We start from the raw sequence: 15078 nt of genomic DNA, 5'->3' as shown, positions 1-15078 counted from the left end.
ATGTACCTCCATAAGCCCACTCCTACAGCTCATATACTGCACACTCCTCTGTCTCTCCTCCCTCTCTTTCATTCTCTCCTCTCTTCCTCTTTTCTCCCCTCTCCTCTCTCTCTTTTTCACTGTGCCTCCTCATTCTTTTGGGTTGTATTTCTGTCTGTCCTTTCCAATCTCTTCCTGTCTTCCTCTATCTCTTTCTCTCCGTCTTTTCCTCTCCTCCTCCTCTCCGTCTGTCTTTATCTTCCTCCTGTTATTACACGATTGTCGCAGACTGTAGTGACCGTAGTCTAGTCTCAGTCTAGTCTGCGCTCTCCTCATGTAAACACAGCCCTGTATTCTTCATTATGTTACGTCTAAAACCAGATAATGAAGTCACAGATAGTTTTACCTATATATATATTTTTTCTTTTGAAATAATTTTATTCAAAAATGTTGTAATGTTTTAGGTTTTAACTGCATTATGAACTCCTTTGTAACACTGTCAAGAAAAGTGCATCCATGGGTTTCAACGATGACGACTTTCACTGTTGTCATGACAATTACCGTATTTTCTAAAGTATAAGTCGCACTTTTTTTCATAGTTTAGCCGAGGGTGCGACTTATACTCAGATATGATTTATATGTGAAGTATATGTTGTTTTTTTCATTATTATGCATTTTCTGGCTGGTGCGACTAATACTCCAGTGCGACTTATACTCAGATGCGATTTATATGTGAAATAAATTTATTTTTTCATTATTATGCATTTTCTGGCTGGTGCGTCTTATACTCCGGAAAATATGGTAACTATTCAGTTTAGTTAAGTTTTGTTATTATACCTTTAATACATTTGAAAGTATCAACCTGTTTCCCCTGACATGTTCAGATCAAATATTAATGTACAGAAAAAAATCGTTTTTTTTTCGACAATTATTACAAACTTTTTACAACGCTGTTTATGTTTACATTTTTTTTGGTTCTCAAGCCGATATTCTCTGAGCCTAACCTCACAGTGTCACTACTTCTTGTATCAATTTGTATCTCTAAAAATAAATAAAATGAATGCTTCACTTTGTGTTTTGAAAGAGACATGTTTGTGTGGCAATGCTAACGCTAATTTTGAGGCATGATAAATATTAAAACAGCACCACAAACTGAAGTATTCTATATATAAAAAGCAGGTTAGTCTTTATTTTAATTAATTTGAATTTTAGTAGGTTATTAAAAAGGAAAGGGGAAAAGGAAAAGAGGAAAAAAGAAGGAAGAAAGGAAAGGAACGAAAAAAGGAAAAAATAAATAAAAGAGAATGTAGACTCAACCCTGAAACCGAATGTCAAAACTAGTTTTAACTTCATAACTATACTCACTCATTCATTCATTTTACCTGCTCAATAATAAAACATTAGCTCATTGTAAGTCCCCAGCCCACCGCCTCAGCCCTCCCCAAACTCTGATCACTCTTTTATTTCTGTTGTCCTATGCTTTGTACCAGGTTTATAATTTTCTTGTTTGTTTCGTTGTCTCCTGTGCATGTTTCTATCCCTGTTATATTTTGTACTGTACTGTTTTTTTTTTCATAAATAAAAATAAATAAATACAACAACAACAAAATAATAATAAATAAAATAATAATAATAATAATAGGTTGTTTATATTATGTTTTCAAATGTTAATAAAAATGTCTGTTAGCTTTGAGACACAGTGAGCTAGCTAGCTACTGTGCACAGAGCCTATTACTGAAGAAAACTGAATGAACTCTTTACATTGTGTTGTCAGATCCTAGTTAGTTAAAGCCTATTTGTGTTTAATATATGACAGCTAATGAGATCCGTGGTAAGTTGTGATCTAATATGTAATTTGGAGCAGCCATTACACACTACCATTACAACAGTCTATCTATTCTAATTATGCAATGACCTGTCCGCTGTCTGTTTCTCAAGCTCATAAAACAGTCTAAACCCTGGTCCCAGCCGCTGTAAATATTCTTGACGTTTTTGACCGGAGGCTACAGACACGGGAGCACAAACTTTCAACCCCCCCGACACCTCCTGCGTGTCTCGTAGTGATGACATCAGCGCTGCAGAATGCGCGTCTGGCTGGGGGCCTTGTAGAAGCTGCCGTGAAGAGAGTGGGGACAGATCCGGCAGAGAATGGACCCTGTCTTTTAGCACTTTTGCATCTGAGTCACTCTGAACAGAAGCGACCAGTGTGATGTCATCAACGTGCTGCAGACTCTGACATCATCAACCCCGCTGACGTCAACAACACCGAGGCAGAAAAACACATGTGCACAGATGTTCGGCTGCTTCTAAAGCTGCAGCTAAACAGTGACGCAGATCTGGTCAGGGGTTTCAGAGCAGCAGGTAGCATTGCTCACTAACTTGTTTTTTCCTTTTGCCAACTGACGTAAGAGGATCTGGATCTTCAATAACAGGATATAGAAATGATACACGAAATAACTTCATAATGCTGCCTTCATGTGATATAGAAAGTATAGTAAAAACGACTTCCCAAGTGAGAAATGAAATAAATGGAGTCTCATTTTGTATTTTCTACTGGAGAAATGGGGAAAAAATGCATGCCCAAGCTGCAGAAGTACAAATAACCTTTGACCTCTTATCATGGAGGACAGCAGTGAATGAAGAAAAGTAGTGTTTTGTTTTTTATTTGTTTTTACAGTTTAAGTTTGTTGTTGTTTATTACATAGACCCCAGGTATGGCCAAACTACGGCCCGGGGGCCACACACGGCCCTTTGGGTTTATTAATCTAGCCCGCCGAACATGACCAAATTATATTAAAATAGGTAAGGGTTAAGCTTGTTCAAAGTTTTTCTACTGTGTTTATTTAACTGACATTTGATTAATTATTAATTAGAACTCATTGTGGCCCGTGTGTCAAAAAGTTTGCCCACCCCTGACATAGACTGTATATTTAAATGGACCTAGCTAACACGCTAGTGATCATGGACGCGCTTCTGGCTCCATCAACTGCTGCTGTCTCTGAGGACTTTTTCAAATAGCAAATGGCAAGACAAGTAGGCGACAAGACACGTTACAGGTCAGATCTGTGGAGAGGAGACTCCACACTGCAATAAAAACATCTATAATTGAATAAATGTAAGATAAGTTAAAAAATTCTGTAAAACATTCCAGGCACAGCGATAGCGTATCCACGGACGAGCAGAACGTGTACACCAGCCAGAAAAGTAACATAGTGCACATTCACGAAACTGACAGCCTCAATCTGAACTGATCTGCCTTCGAGTATTTTTGTTGTAAGATCACAACTGTATGACATTAACACTCACATGATAATCACATTTAATCACAAGCAGAAAGTGAAACAAAACAGATATAAATGTTTTTGTATGAGTCATAGTTCATGCTGGTGCTGTTTTCCTGTGTGACTGATAGCTGACCCACTTCTCGGGCTTTGGAGCATTAAAGGTCAGGGCAGAGTGAGTCAGTGGGCAGCCATCAGTAATGGAAACTATAACTCCCACAATCCCCCTGTCCTCCTCCTCTTCTTCACTGTTCTGAGAGAGAGGGGGCGTTTGTTTACTCACATTTGAACAGTGATAGACCCAGTACTGATTGCAGGGGTCTGTAACATGGCAGAGATTGGTTTAATAGAGTTAGAATTGGAGTAGTATCGAAAACTACTTTTACATTTTTGTATAATAACAATATTACTTCTAACCATGAACCTTGCAAATTATTTGGAAAGGGTCTCCGGGCTCTGTGTATGCCCGCCCATAGTGGTTTGACCCACCACTAATGAAAGGGTCAAATGCAGAGAACATATTACACTACAGTCAAATCTGTCATGCTAATAATGTGCTAACAATGTAAACAAAATAAACCAGTTTGGAGGCTTAAAATGACTAACAATCCCATAATCAGAAGCTAACAAACATTACTGTTTACCTATTATCTATAAGGATGCAGTGTGTTATATCAAGTACAACAGTTTTAAAAGGTTTGACACTACACACACCACATTTTGAGAACTTTCAACATTCAAATAAGATATATTTTGTAAGAAAAATTCAATTCTGTTAACTGGGCAAAAAGTTTTAGATTAAAGACGTTTCGCTGTTCATCCAAGCCGCCTCTTCAGTTCTGTTTTGCTATCGATCATATCTGGACAACTGAGGGATTACACAGACATCTTTCTAGTTTTGATTGGTTAATTGCTATGGAGACAGTGCTAATTTTGGAAAATTGGTCAATAGACAACTAAACTGCATAATAAAAAGCTGTATCACACATTTACTAATTATGTGTCACAGGGAGGTGTTAGTTACTCCCATGTGACAGTTTGGGCGGGTGAGTTTGTTTACTCCCATGTGACAGTTTGGGCCATAGACTGTATAAAGGACTAAGTGAGTGTGACGTCACCCACAGCGTTCAGCTCCAGTCAAATGAAGCTCGTCGAGGCTGGAGCAGTTATAAGGGAGAATTTGAGCCGAGATCCATATTTGGAATTCTGACCGTGATGTATCATAGCAACCAAAGAGCCAATCCGGAGCGAGGCTGTTGAAAGTAACGCTGGTTTAGCAGGGAGCCGGTGCTTAGCAACGCTGTCAATCAAATCTGTTGCTAACACTAGCAGGCTCATGGGGAAAGAAGACACCTAATTTGAATTTTATTAATGTTCATATTATGAGTTACAGACACAATAGTGAAATAAAAACCCCAGGATCATGTAGAGCGGGTCAATACGAACATTTTAAGATCAAAATGACGAGTCTGACAGCAGCAGTTACAGAGAGAGGGGCAAAAGCTTTTCAATAGAAAGTGAATTGGAGCCAGAGTTGATGGAGCTGGACGCGCGCTCATTGTCACTTCCTATTTGGAACGCAGAGCCAAGCAGGTCAGCTATGTCCATTTATATATACAGTCTATTGTTGGGGCAGGTGGGTGCGTTCGTTTACTCACATGTGACAGTCGGGGAGGGTGGGTGCGTTCGTTTACTCACACGTGACAGTTGGGGAGGGTGGGTGCGTTTGTTTACTCACACGTGACAGTCGGGGAGGGTGGGTGCATTTGTTTACTCACACGTGACAGTCGGGGAGGGTGGGTGCGTTCGTTTACTCACACGTGACAGTCGGGGAGGGTGGGTGCGTTCGTTTACTCACACGTGACAGTCGGGGAGGGTGGGTGCGTTTGTTTACTCACACGTGACAGTTGGGGAGGGTGGGTGCGTTTGTTTACTCACACGTGACAGTCGGGGTGGGCGTGCTGATGTCTGTATGGGGGAGTATGAGGCTGTCTCTGTCTTCACACCGGATCCTCTGAGGACCATTGGCCCTGACGATGAGCGGCTCTGTGTACGTCAGGACCACATCTACAAGAGGGGAACAGAAACACGTGAAAAGTAAGTAACAAGGACGGCAAAATGAATTGATTAATCAGTAAAAACAGTACTACAGTTATTAGAATGTCCTCTGCAGATAAATACAAAGCTTGTCTCCATGCACGCTTATGTTCCTGTAGTTTTTAACTCTATAAACATGTCCTGAAAAGTGTGGGATTCTTGTATTAGTTTAGCAGTTCACATTCAGTTTCGATGATAAAGCTTAAAATGAACATGTTTAAAATGTGAAGTTGTCCTGATCGTAAAACATAAATTACAAATTGTTTTCAGAAAATCAACAATAATCTCATAAAATACAAGAACATGTATTTGTCACACAATGGAGAAATTTCAGGGTTGCACCACAAAGTACAAGAACAACAATAAAATAAAATAAAAATTAAAATACCTAAGGTGAATAGGGATTAAAGTATAGACATTTAGGGCTACACTTAGACCACATCAGAACTGGGATTAATTTTGTAGCTAATCCCGGACTAGACCAGGACTAAACCAGGTCTATCATCTGGACTAAACTGGGCTCAAACCAGGACCCAAGAGGGACAAGTGTGAGTGCACGCTTAAACCTTGGACTTTGGTTCATATCTAAACATCACTCCAGTGTGTTTTTGATTATGGAACATGTTATAACACGGTGAAAAGTTACATACTGCACAAAGCACTGATCCCATAAAGTCAAACAAAAACCCAAACTGAGCCAGAAGGACCTGTGTGTTATGAGTCCCACATAAACAGATCATATGATGAACTTATATGAGCACGACACCTCCACCTCCTCCTCCACCTCCTCCACCTCCTCCTCCACAATCTCCACCTCCTCCATCTCCACCTCCTCCATCTCCACCTCCTCAATCTCCACCTCCTCCATCTCCACCTCCTCCATCTCCATCTCCTCCTCCACAATCTCCACCTCCTCCATCTCCACCTCCTCCTCCTCCTCCTCCATCTCCACCTCCTCCTCCTCCATCTCCACCTCCGCCATCTCCACCTCCTCTTCCACCTCCTCCACCTCGTCCACCTCCCCCACCTTCTCCACTGTACCTTCTCCTCCTCCTTCAGCTCCTCTACCAGCTCTGAGGAGAAAGAGTGGACACACAGGACAGCTGCTTTTCATAATCTCTCTCTTTTCTCTCCCTATCATCCATACATCTATCATTCATCTATCTATTCATTATTCCTTCTTCCATCCATCCATCTATCTATGTCTTTTCGCTCATTGCCCTCTCTCTCTCTCTCTCTCCTCTTTCCATCTTTCTCTCCTCCTTTTGGTCATCCTCTCCATCACTCCCCCTCTCCCTCTCCTCAATCCAACATGACTTTCTCTCTCTTTTACCTTGTTCCCTCTCTTTCTCCCCTCGCCCTATCTTTCTCTTTGTTCCCTCTCTCCTCCTCATTCTATCTTCTTACTCTCTCTCCTCAAACTCTTATCATCCTCTCTACTCATCTCTCCATCTGTCTTACCTCTCTCCCTCCTGACTTTTTACTTCCTCTTCTCTATCATCCCACTTTCCCCTGTCCTCTCTTTCTCTCTCCTCAATTTGCATTCTCTACCTTCTCCCTTTCTCCTCCCAATCGTATTCTCTCTCTTTCTCTCCTTTCTACTCTCTGCCCTCTCTGTCATTCCCTCCTTTCCTCTCTGTTTCTCTCTCTCCTCCCTCGATCCTTTCTCTCCATCTTTCATCACACATACAAGTCCAAACCACGTCCTTTTGTGGCCCACTTCCCGATGCTGTTTATTTACTTTTACGTCTCTGACTCCTCTTTCGCTCTCTCTTTCTCTCTATCCTCCGCTCTCTCCTTCCCTTCCTCCATCTTTCTCTCACAAACAGATTCCTTCACACACTATCTAGCGTCATATTTAGCGTGTATATATTTAGACATGGATGTGTGGGTGAGATTATAAAGAGTTGAAGGAGCTGAAGTTGTTCACCTCAAAAATGTAACAAGATGGAGATTTGGGTCCGACGCCACGGAAACCACCGGCCGCACAACACGAGGCTACTGTGAAAAACCCTCACCTCTCAAGGAAGGAAATACAAAACAGAAAGTTGAACATTTTCCTGCTTTTGAGTCGATAAAAACATACGGACTAAAATGTCACACGATCATAAACAACAGGGCCAGAATTTGAAATCATCCTCAAATTTGTTGCTGATCTGAACACTTTCTTAGTGGTGTAGGCTACGTGCAATAGGCTAGCTATTGCTCCGTTGTCTCAAAGCTAATGCTAATTGTAATTAAAAGTCTAAAATATAAAATAACCTATTAAAATTCAAATTCATTAAAATAAACACTACCCAACTGTTTTTACAAGTAGAACACGTCTGTTTGTTTTAATATTGTGCGTCAAAGTTAGCATTAGCATTAGCATTAGCGTTAGCCTTGAGACACAAACGTTTCTCTTTCTAAACACAGAAATGTCCTCCCGTGAACTATTAATTGGATTTCTGTAGTGTTTAACATGTTGTCAGTGACATCCATGCACAGCTCCCTGTCCACTGCCTCATCTTTAAATATTTATTCATTTTAGCGTGACTCTGCAAAATCCTCATAGAGACACAAACAGTGAGGTTGCCAGGCGCTGTTGTGCACACAGCCCATTTGAATGGATGCAATTAGCAAATTGCAAAGGCTGCAATTTTTGAAGAACCATAATTTCCTGCACAAACAATGAAATATCCAGTGTTATTCTGTGTAAAAGCTGCTAACCCTGTCGTTTAGATCTGTACAAACGTGCTCTGTAATTTGATCCTTGTATTCGTTTCACGGTCTTTTGTCATTTCTTCTGGACGTGCTATAAAAAGTGAAGACTGAACAAAATCCTATCATTGACATAACATATTAACATAAATCGAAAATCTTATCTCAGTCCGAATGCTTGTCAGAAAAGTCGCCATTCAATATTTTTCTCAAATCGTTCAGTCCTATTCAGTATAAATATCCATTAGGAACTGTGTCCTGAAGTTTGCCTTATATAAACCATGTGCTTCCCAGGCCTTTACTATTGAGTAACGCCACCTCTTTTCAAAGCAATACTGAAAGCATAGACTGTATACATAAACGGACATAGCTAACCTGCTAGCCTCAACGTTCCAAATAGAAAGAAAGCATGGGCGCGCTTCTGGCTCTATCGATTTATCATTTTGATCTTAAAATGTTCATATTAACCCTCTCTACATGATCCTGATAGTTGTATTCTGCTATTGTGTCTGTAAATCAAGATATGAACATTAATAACAGACAAATCAGGCGCCTTCTTTCCCTGAGGTCATTCCAACCGGCGTTAGCAACAGGTTTGATTGACAGCGTTGCTAAGTGCCCGCTCCCTGCTAAACCAGCGGTGCAGGTCGGAACAGGTGTTACCGCCAACAGCCTCACTCTGGATTGGCTTTTTGGTGGCTACGATACTTAAGACCAGAATTCCAAATACGCAATTTGGCTCCGAATTCGCCGTTATAACCGCTAGCCTCGATAAGCTTCATTTGACTGGAGCCGAATGGTGTGGGTGACGTCACGCTCACTTAGTCCACTTCTTTAAACAGTCTATGGTTTGAAGCTAAACGTGCAGCGGTCCATTCACAGCATCCAAATTATTCACCACACTGAGTTTACAAGGGCATTTCACAACTTTCAGAGTCTAAAGAGTTGTTTTGTTGTCACAGGAATGCTAACGACGACTAGCATGCTACCATCTCACTTCCATTTTGACTCTAAGAGATGCTTTTGCAATGTATCTGTAGCGGATCAAATCTAATTTTAAGTTCGTAGCCTAAGTAGCATTAGAGCTGATAAAACAGTAGTTGCCTTGGAGGGGCCGATCTTTCACAGCGTATCAAAGCCCTCAGTCTGATGCTTATGTAAGGTGTTATTCTGAGGTGAAGAGGAGCTGTGTGTGAGTCTGGACTGGTCAACATGCAACGGCTCTGTGGACGTTAGCGGTTTGTAGAACTAGCCTTGGATCTAGAAGGTCAAATGAACAACTTTAAAATAAATCAAGAATCAAGTCCTTAGTGTCTCAATAGAGTTTCAAATCTTAGTAACCTGCAATTAAAAAGACCCAGGCTGATTAACGACCCTTTAGAAAGAGATAAGGGGAGATAAGAAGGACAACGAGAGAGGAGAAACAGAGAGGAGACCAGAGTGAGAGACGCTACGAGGACTTGTTTGTGAGGAGGGAGGTGCGGAGAGGGCAGAGGTATAAACAGGAGCAGAGGAATGGACCACACTTCCTGTTCATCTGTGGAGCGTTCACACAAACACAAACAAATTATCCATCTGTAACAGGACGAGCTGGAGGCGCAGACGGGATCGAAACCAGATGAGTGAGGAAAGTCCGCAATACAAAATCAGATACTACTCGATATTTAAGAGAGTATCGAGACTAGATACTCATTTGAGATTCTGGTATCGGTACTAAAAAAAACACAACTAAACCGGTCCCACACTGAAGTTGCAGCTGGATCACACTGGTTTTAAATGGTACTTAAGATCCGTTGCTCGTTATTGGTTTATCTGTGTAATCCCTCAGTCGTCCAGGTCTGATCCATAGCCAAAGAAAAATATAAAATGTGTCAACTGGACAAAACGTAGGAGTGAAGACATTTTGCTGTTTCGCTCATCGAAGCTTCTTCAGTTCTGGTCAGATTACGGTTGGACACTGCCTTATATCGATCTGAAGGGACAGACTGATACGGGTTTGTTCATGGCTGATGCCGATACCATTTTTTTAGAATTCAGAGCAACCAATTTATATTTTGGACAGGTATGCACAGACGATTTTTAATATTTTCCCAAAATTATCTGAGCCTTTTTTTTTTTTTTACCACAAACTTATAGAAGAGCTGTGTAGTAGACCAGTGGTCTCCAACCATCGGGCCGGGGACTGGTACCGGTACCGGTCCGTTACGCATTTGCTACCGGGCCGCACAAAAACAGTAAATAATTTATCAGCGACGGCATCTTGTCCTACGTAACTTTCGGCCGTCCCTCATGATGCGCGAATAAGCTCGTCCATGGTGTTGTGAGATGTGTGTCTGGCTCCTATGTGCTTTAGTTCAGTGTGGTGCGTGAGCGTGAGTGAGAGGTGACGTGCGCGTGCATGTGGGGCACGGTGTGGTTCAACCTGCGGAGAAGCGGCGAGTGTGAGAGTCTAGAGGTGCACTTGGAAAAAGACAGTGTGTGAGTTAGAGCAGAAGTGATGTGTTATTACAGTGCAGTACAGATAATAAAGACCAACTCTGGAGCAACAGACTGGGGTCTTTGAGCTCGCACCACACTCCACACAACTTTAAAGGTTAAGAACAGGAAGTTAAACCCGGAGGAAGAGCGACCCTTTGGCCCTGGAGAAGACGGATCTCCCCTGTGTCTCCCGACCACGGTCAAGGGACCGAAGCAGGAAACGTTTAACAGTAGATATAAAATGAAAATCCTGATAGGAAATCGCCACAGAAATCTATTTGATGTAGTGACAAGTTTATTATATCTGTGATAAATCTGCTCTTGTCTCCGTGATGACGTATCACGTATAACACTTAAGACACGTCACCCAAAAGTGAGAGAAAATGAGCCAAAACAAAAGTCTGTGGAGAGCTTTTAACAAAGGAGAAAAGGCCAACTGAGGAGCCAGAAGAGGAGACTATGACCTCCAAGAAAAAGAAAGCTATTTATATTTAAAATTTAAGAGACAATACCAGGAGTCCTACTTAAAATCTGTGTTTGTCGCTGCAGGTGACTCACGTGCAGAGTCCGCTCTGTGTAATATGTGGGAAAAGCAAATGAGGCAATGAAACCTTCAAAACTGCTTTGGCACATGGAGACTAAGCACCAGGGATTAAAAGATAAGATTTAGAGTTTTTTTTTGAAAGAAACAAACATGAGCAAGAAGGAAAGAAGGAACAAGTGCAGACCTCCCACTGATGCGGCGGTATACTGGGGTGAGTTGTATTTTTTATGCACTTAACTTATTTTTGCCACATTTATCTGCCACACGTAGACGGCCGGTCCGTGAAAATAAAACCTACATTGTTCCGGTCTGTGGTGCAAAAAAGGTTGGGGACCACTGTAGTAGACCATCCACCCATTCATTTTCTTCCGCTCATCCAGGAGGCGAGTCGCGGGGGCAGCAGTCTAAGCAGGGACTTCCAGACTTCCCTCACCCCAGACATGTCCTTTAGATAATTCGATGGGAGCACAAGGCATTCCCAGGCCAGCCGAGGGACATAGTCCCTCTAACGTGTCCTGGGTCTTCCTTGGGGCCTCCTCCCAGTGGGACATGCCAGGACCACCTCCCCAGGGAGACGTCCAAAACAGATGCCCGAGCCTCCTCAGCAGGCTCTCCTCGACTTGGAGGAGCAGCACCTCTACTCCGAGCTCCTCCCGTGTGACTGAGCTCCTCTCCCCATCTCTAAGGCCGCTTGTATCCTTGATCTTCACTGTGTAGTAGTGGTAAATATAAAGCTTTGTGTGAATTTTTGAGGCAGCAGATTGACCAAAACAAAATATCGGCCTCTGCTGGAGATTTAAGACATAACTGAAAAGCTAAAAAGTCCAAATATCAGCCAACGATATCTAGGATCTATCGCTAATCGCAGCATTCAAAAGGACAATATTTACTACAGACAGGGAGCAACTAAAACTTTTCAAAATACAATCTTTTATTACATTTTTTTTTTTTATTAAGCAATACAGTGAGCTCTTTGGTTTAGTCACTGATAGAAATGATCCGGTTCAACATTTGTGCATTTACCTTTGCATATTTCATGGCAAAGTACAATGTAAATCAATAGGAAAAACTGGCTCTTGCGCCCAACTGTAGCCACAGCTGCCGTGGGGCACACTGACAGAGGCTGCCATTCATACACATGCGTAGGTGCGATAAGTGCCTTGCCCAAGAACACAACTACGGCGTGTAATCGTTAAAATCTGGAACACGTCAGCGCTTAATTAACACCAAAAAAAAGTCTATCATGTCGCAAAGTTCAGTTGAGTTGAGTGCGTGTTGGAGAACCATGTGTTTTCCCTTCTATAATAGTTGTAACTGCTCCACCGCCGCACAACTCCTGTCCCATTCTCAGGCCTTTGACCAATCAGGCCCTGGCATCTACTTCTAACCAACAAACCCACTGAGCTTAGAGAGTCATTAGAGAGAAAGAAGAGAAGGAAGGAGAGGGAGAGCGAGGAGAGGAGAAGAAAGGGAGAGGGCGGAGGGTGTTAGCGTCGTAATTACTGACCACAACTAGTTTCAAAGGTCAGAGCGAAGTTAATGCTAAAAACAGTTCGCAAACTAACAGCGCACCAGCCTTTCTCACTGGTTTGCAAATGGGGAAAGTACTTATAATTAGACAAAGACAAAGACAGCACGCAGCGGTCTTAACACATGCTTTTTTCAAGATATCTGCGGCAAAAGTACTGCCCTTCTAAGTTTAATGTTTGTATTGTGATTTTAATGTCTTTCTTAATCTGTGAACCATTTTGAATTACTTTATGTACTAATTATGCTATCTACAGCTGCAGGCCTGTAGTTGTTATTCGATTAATCAGTCGAATTGAGTCTTAGTCATCCAAAATATCTAATAGTCGACAACTGGCTCACTGTTAGCGTCACTACTTCCTGTCCAGGTGTGTCTCTATGAGGTTTTGGCCGAGTCACGCTAAAATGAATAAATATTTAAAGATCAGGCAGTGGACATGTTAAAAACTACACAAATAAAACGAATACTTCACCAGAGGACACATCTGTGTTTAGAAAGAGAGATATTTGTGTCTCAGTGCTAACGCTAATGCTAATTCTGGTGCATTATAAACATTAAAACTGAAGTATTTTACATTTGAACTAGCTTGAATGTTAATAGATTGTTTATTCTATATTTTACACGTTTAATGAAAGTTAGAAAAGCGTTGAAACATAGTGAGCTAGCTAGCGTGCTACTGTGCACAGAGCCAATTCATTTTATGTAGATTGTAAGGATATATAGGAACAACAGCAGAAAGTTAGTGAGTGCGGGAGTTAGTTAAAGATTTGGCATTGGGATTTTCACGTAAACAGGCAAATTAAACTCTCACAAATATAATCTGTCTTTTTTTGTTCATAAATAGTAGTTTTTGCATGAACTCCCCCTGCAGGTGTAATCTTGTAAGCGCAGATACACAGAGAAGATACATAATCTTTTGCCACGCCCCCTTTTTACTCAAACTAATAGACTGAATAGAATCGACAGAATTTCTTAAGCCGACTCCAGCGCTGGTGCTATCCAAATAAACTAACCTCGTCTGGTGTTGTCGCTGTTTAACGTGTGAGGTGAGGTTGTACCTGCTGCAGTCGTAAACCTGTCCCACATTCCTGTACATCCTCTGCACACTTCTGCACAGAGAGAGAGAGCTTTATAACAGGTTATTTGTATAGCACAATTTGTAGAGCTAATGTGGAGAGTGGGATTTGAACCGGCAACCTTCAGATCAGCGAACAAACTCTCAACTCAACGCTCCGTGCAGCAATATCTCGTGCTTCAAAATGTGTTATCGTGACAGGTCTGCTTATCCGGGGTCGTGTCGCGGGGGCAGCAGTCTAAGCAGGGACTCCCAGACTTCCCTCACCCCAGACACTTCCTCCAGCTCCTCCAGTGGGACTCCGGGGCGTTCCCAGGCCAGCCGAGAGACATTTAATCCACTGAAAACTGACACTTACAGTTCAACGCGACTCCATTTCAGTCGCCCAGAGATGTTTTCATTTCAATAAAAAAAAAAACAACTTCATGATATCGGCCACAGCTACACAAGAAATAGCAGATATCGGTATCGAACCCTAGCTAATCTGCAACAGTTTGACCTTTTGTTTGTTGTGTCTATGGTATTTTTCTAATATTCCAATTGCTTGAAATAAAAATATAACTTGTAACACAACACTGACTGACACTGAACTACAAACTACTTCCAAACACAAAGACTCAAATAGAGCTCAGATTTGAGAAAGTTAAAGCTCCAGTAAGTAACTTTTCAGGGTTAGCCACCTACTTGTCTTCACGGAGATGTTATTGCTTTTGCCTGGGATATTCCTGGCATCTCCATGGAGACGAGAAGGTGCCACAGGTCAGATCTGCGTCGAGTTGCCATAGAGACACAGGGAGGGCATCTGATAAACAGGCACTTCAGAACACGTTTGTACAGATCTAAGCTGCAGGGTTAGCAGCTTTTATGTAGAATAAGACCCCATGGAGACACAGGGAGGGCATCTGACACACGGACACTCTAAACTACAGGGTTAGCATTAGCGATTTACTAATTGTATCCATTTAAAGTGAGATTTTGATTGTGATGGCCCTAATTTCCAACCTCATCAAGCTTGAGTAAAGAGTCTAAGTACTTCTCTGCAGTAGTACTATGTGTAAGTACTTCTCTGCAGTAGTACTATGTGTAAGTATGTCTCTGCAGTAGTACTATGTGTAAGTACTTCTCTGCAGTAGTCCATCCATCCATCCATCCATTTTCTTCCGCTCATCCGGGGCTGGGTCGCGGGGGCAGCAGTCTAAGCAGGGACTCCCAGACTTCCCTCACCCCGGACATGTCCTCCAGCTCCTCCGGTGGGACCCCAAGGCGTTCCCAGGCCAGCCGAGAGACATAGTCCCTCCAGCGTGTCCTGGGTCTTCCCCGGGGCCTCCTCCCGGTGGGACATGCCCAGAACACCTCCCTAGGGAGGCGTCCAGGAGGCATCCTGAGCAGATGCCCG

At 42.2% G+C, this 15078-nt stretch overlaps 1 protein-coding gene across 1 annotated transcript in view; it reads right to left on the bottom strand.

The window, feature by feature from the left end:
- The window catches only part of mdfi (MyoD family inhibitor), a 71054-nt gene that overhangs the window by 26794 nt on the left and 29182 nt on the right, over nucleotides 1-15078 (bottom strand). Inside the window, exon 3 of the mRNA XM_055222192.1 lies at nucleotides 5199-5327. Coding sequence (XP_055078167.1) covers nucleotides 5199-5327 — 129 coding nt within the window. The remainder of the gene's footprint in view (nucleotides 1-5198; nucleotides 5328-15078) is intronic.

Source organism: Periophthalmus magnuspinnatus, chromosome 5 (assembly GCF_009829125.3).
Source record: "Periophthalmus magnuspinnatus isolate fPerMag1 chromosome 5, fPerMag1.2.pri, whole genome shotgun sequence".
In the NCBI taxonomy this organism is placed as follows: Eukaryota; Metazoa; Chordata; class Actinopteri; order Gobiiformes; family Gobiidae; genus Periophthalmus; species Periophthalmus magnuspinnatus.
Note: the sequence above shows the minus strand (reverse complement) of the source record. Positions and strands in the feature narration are given on the sequence as shown.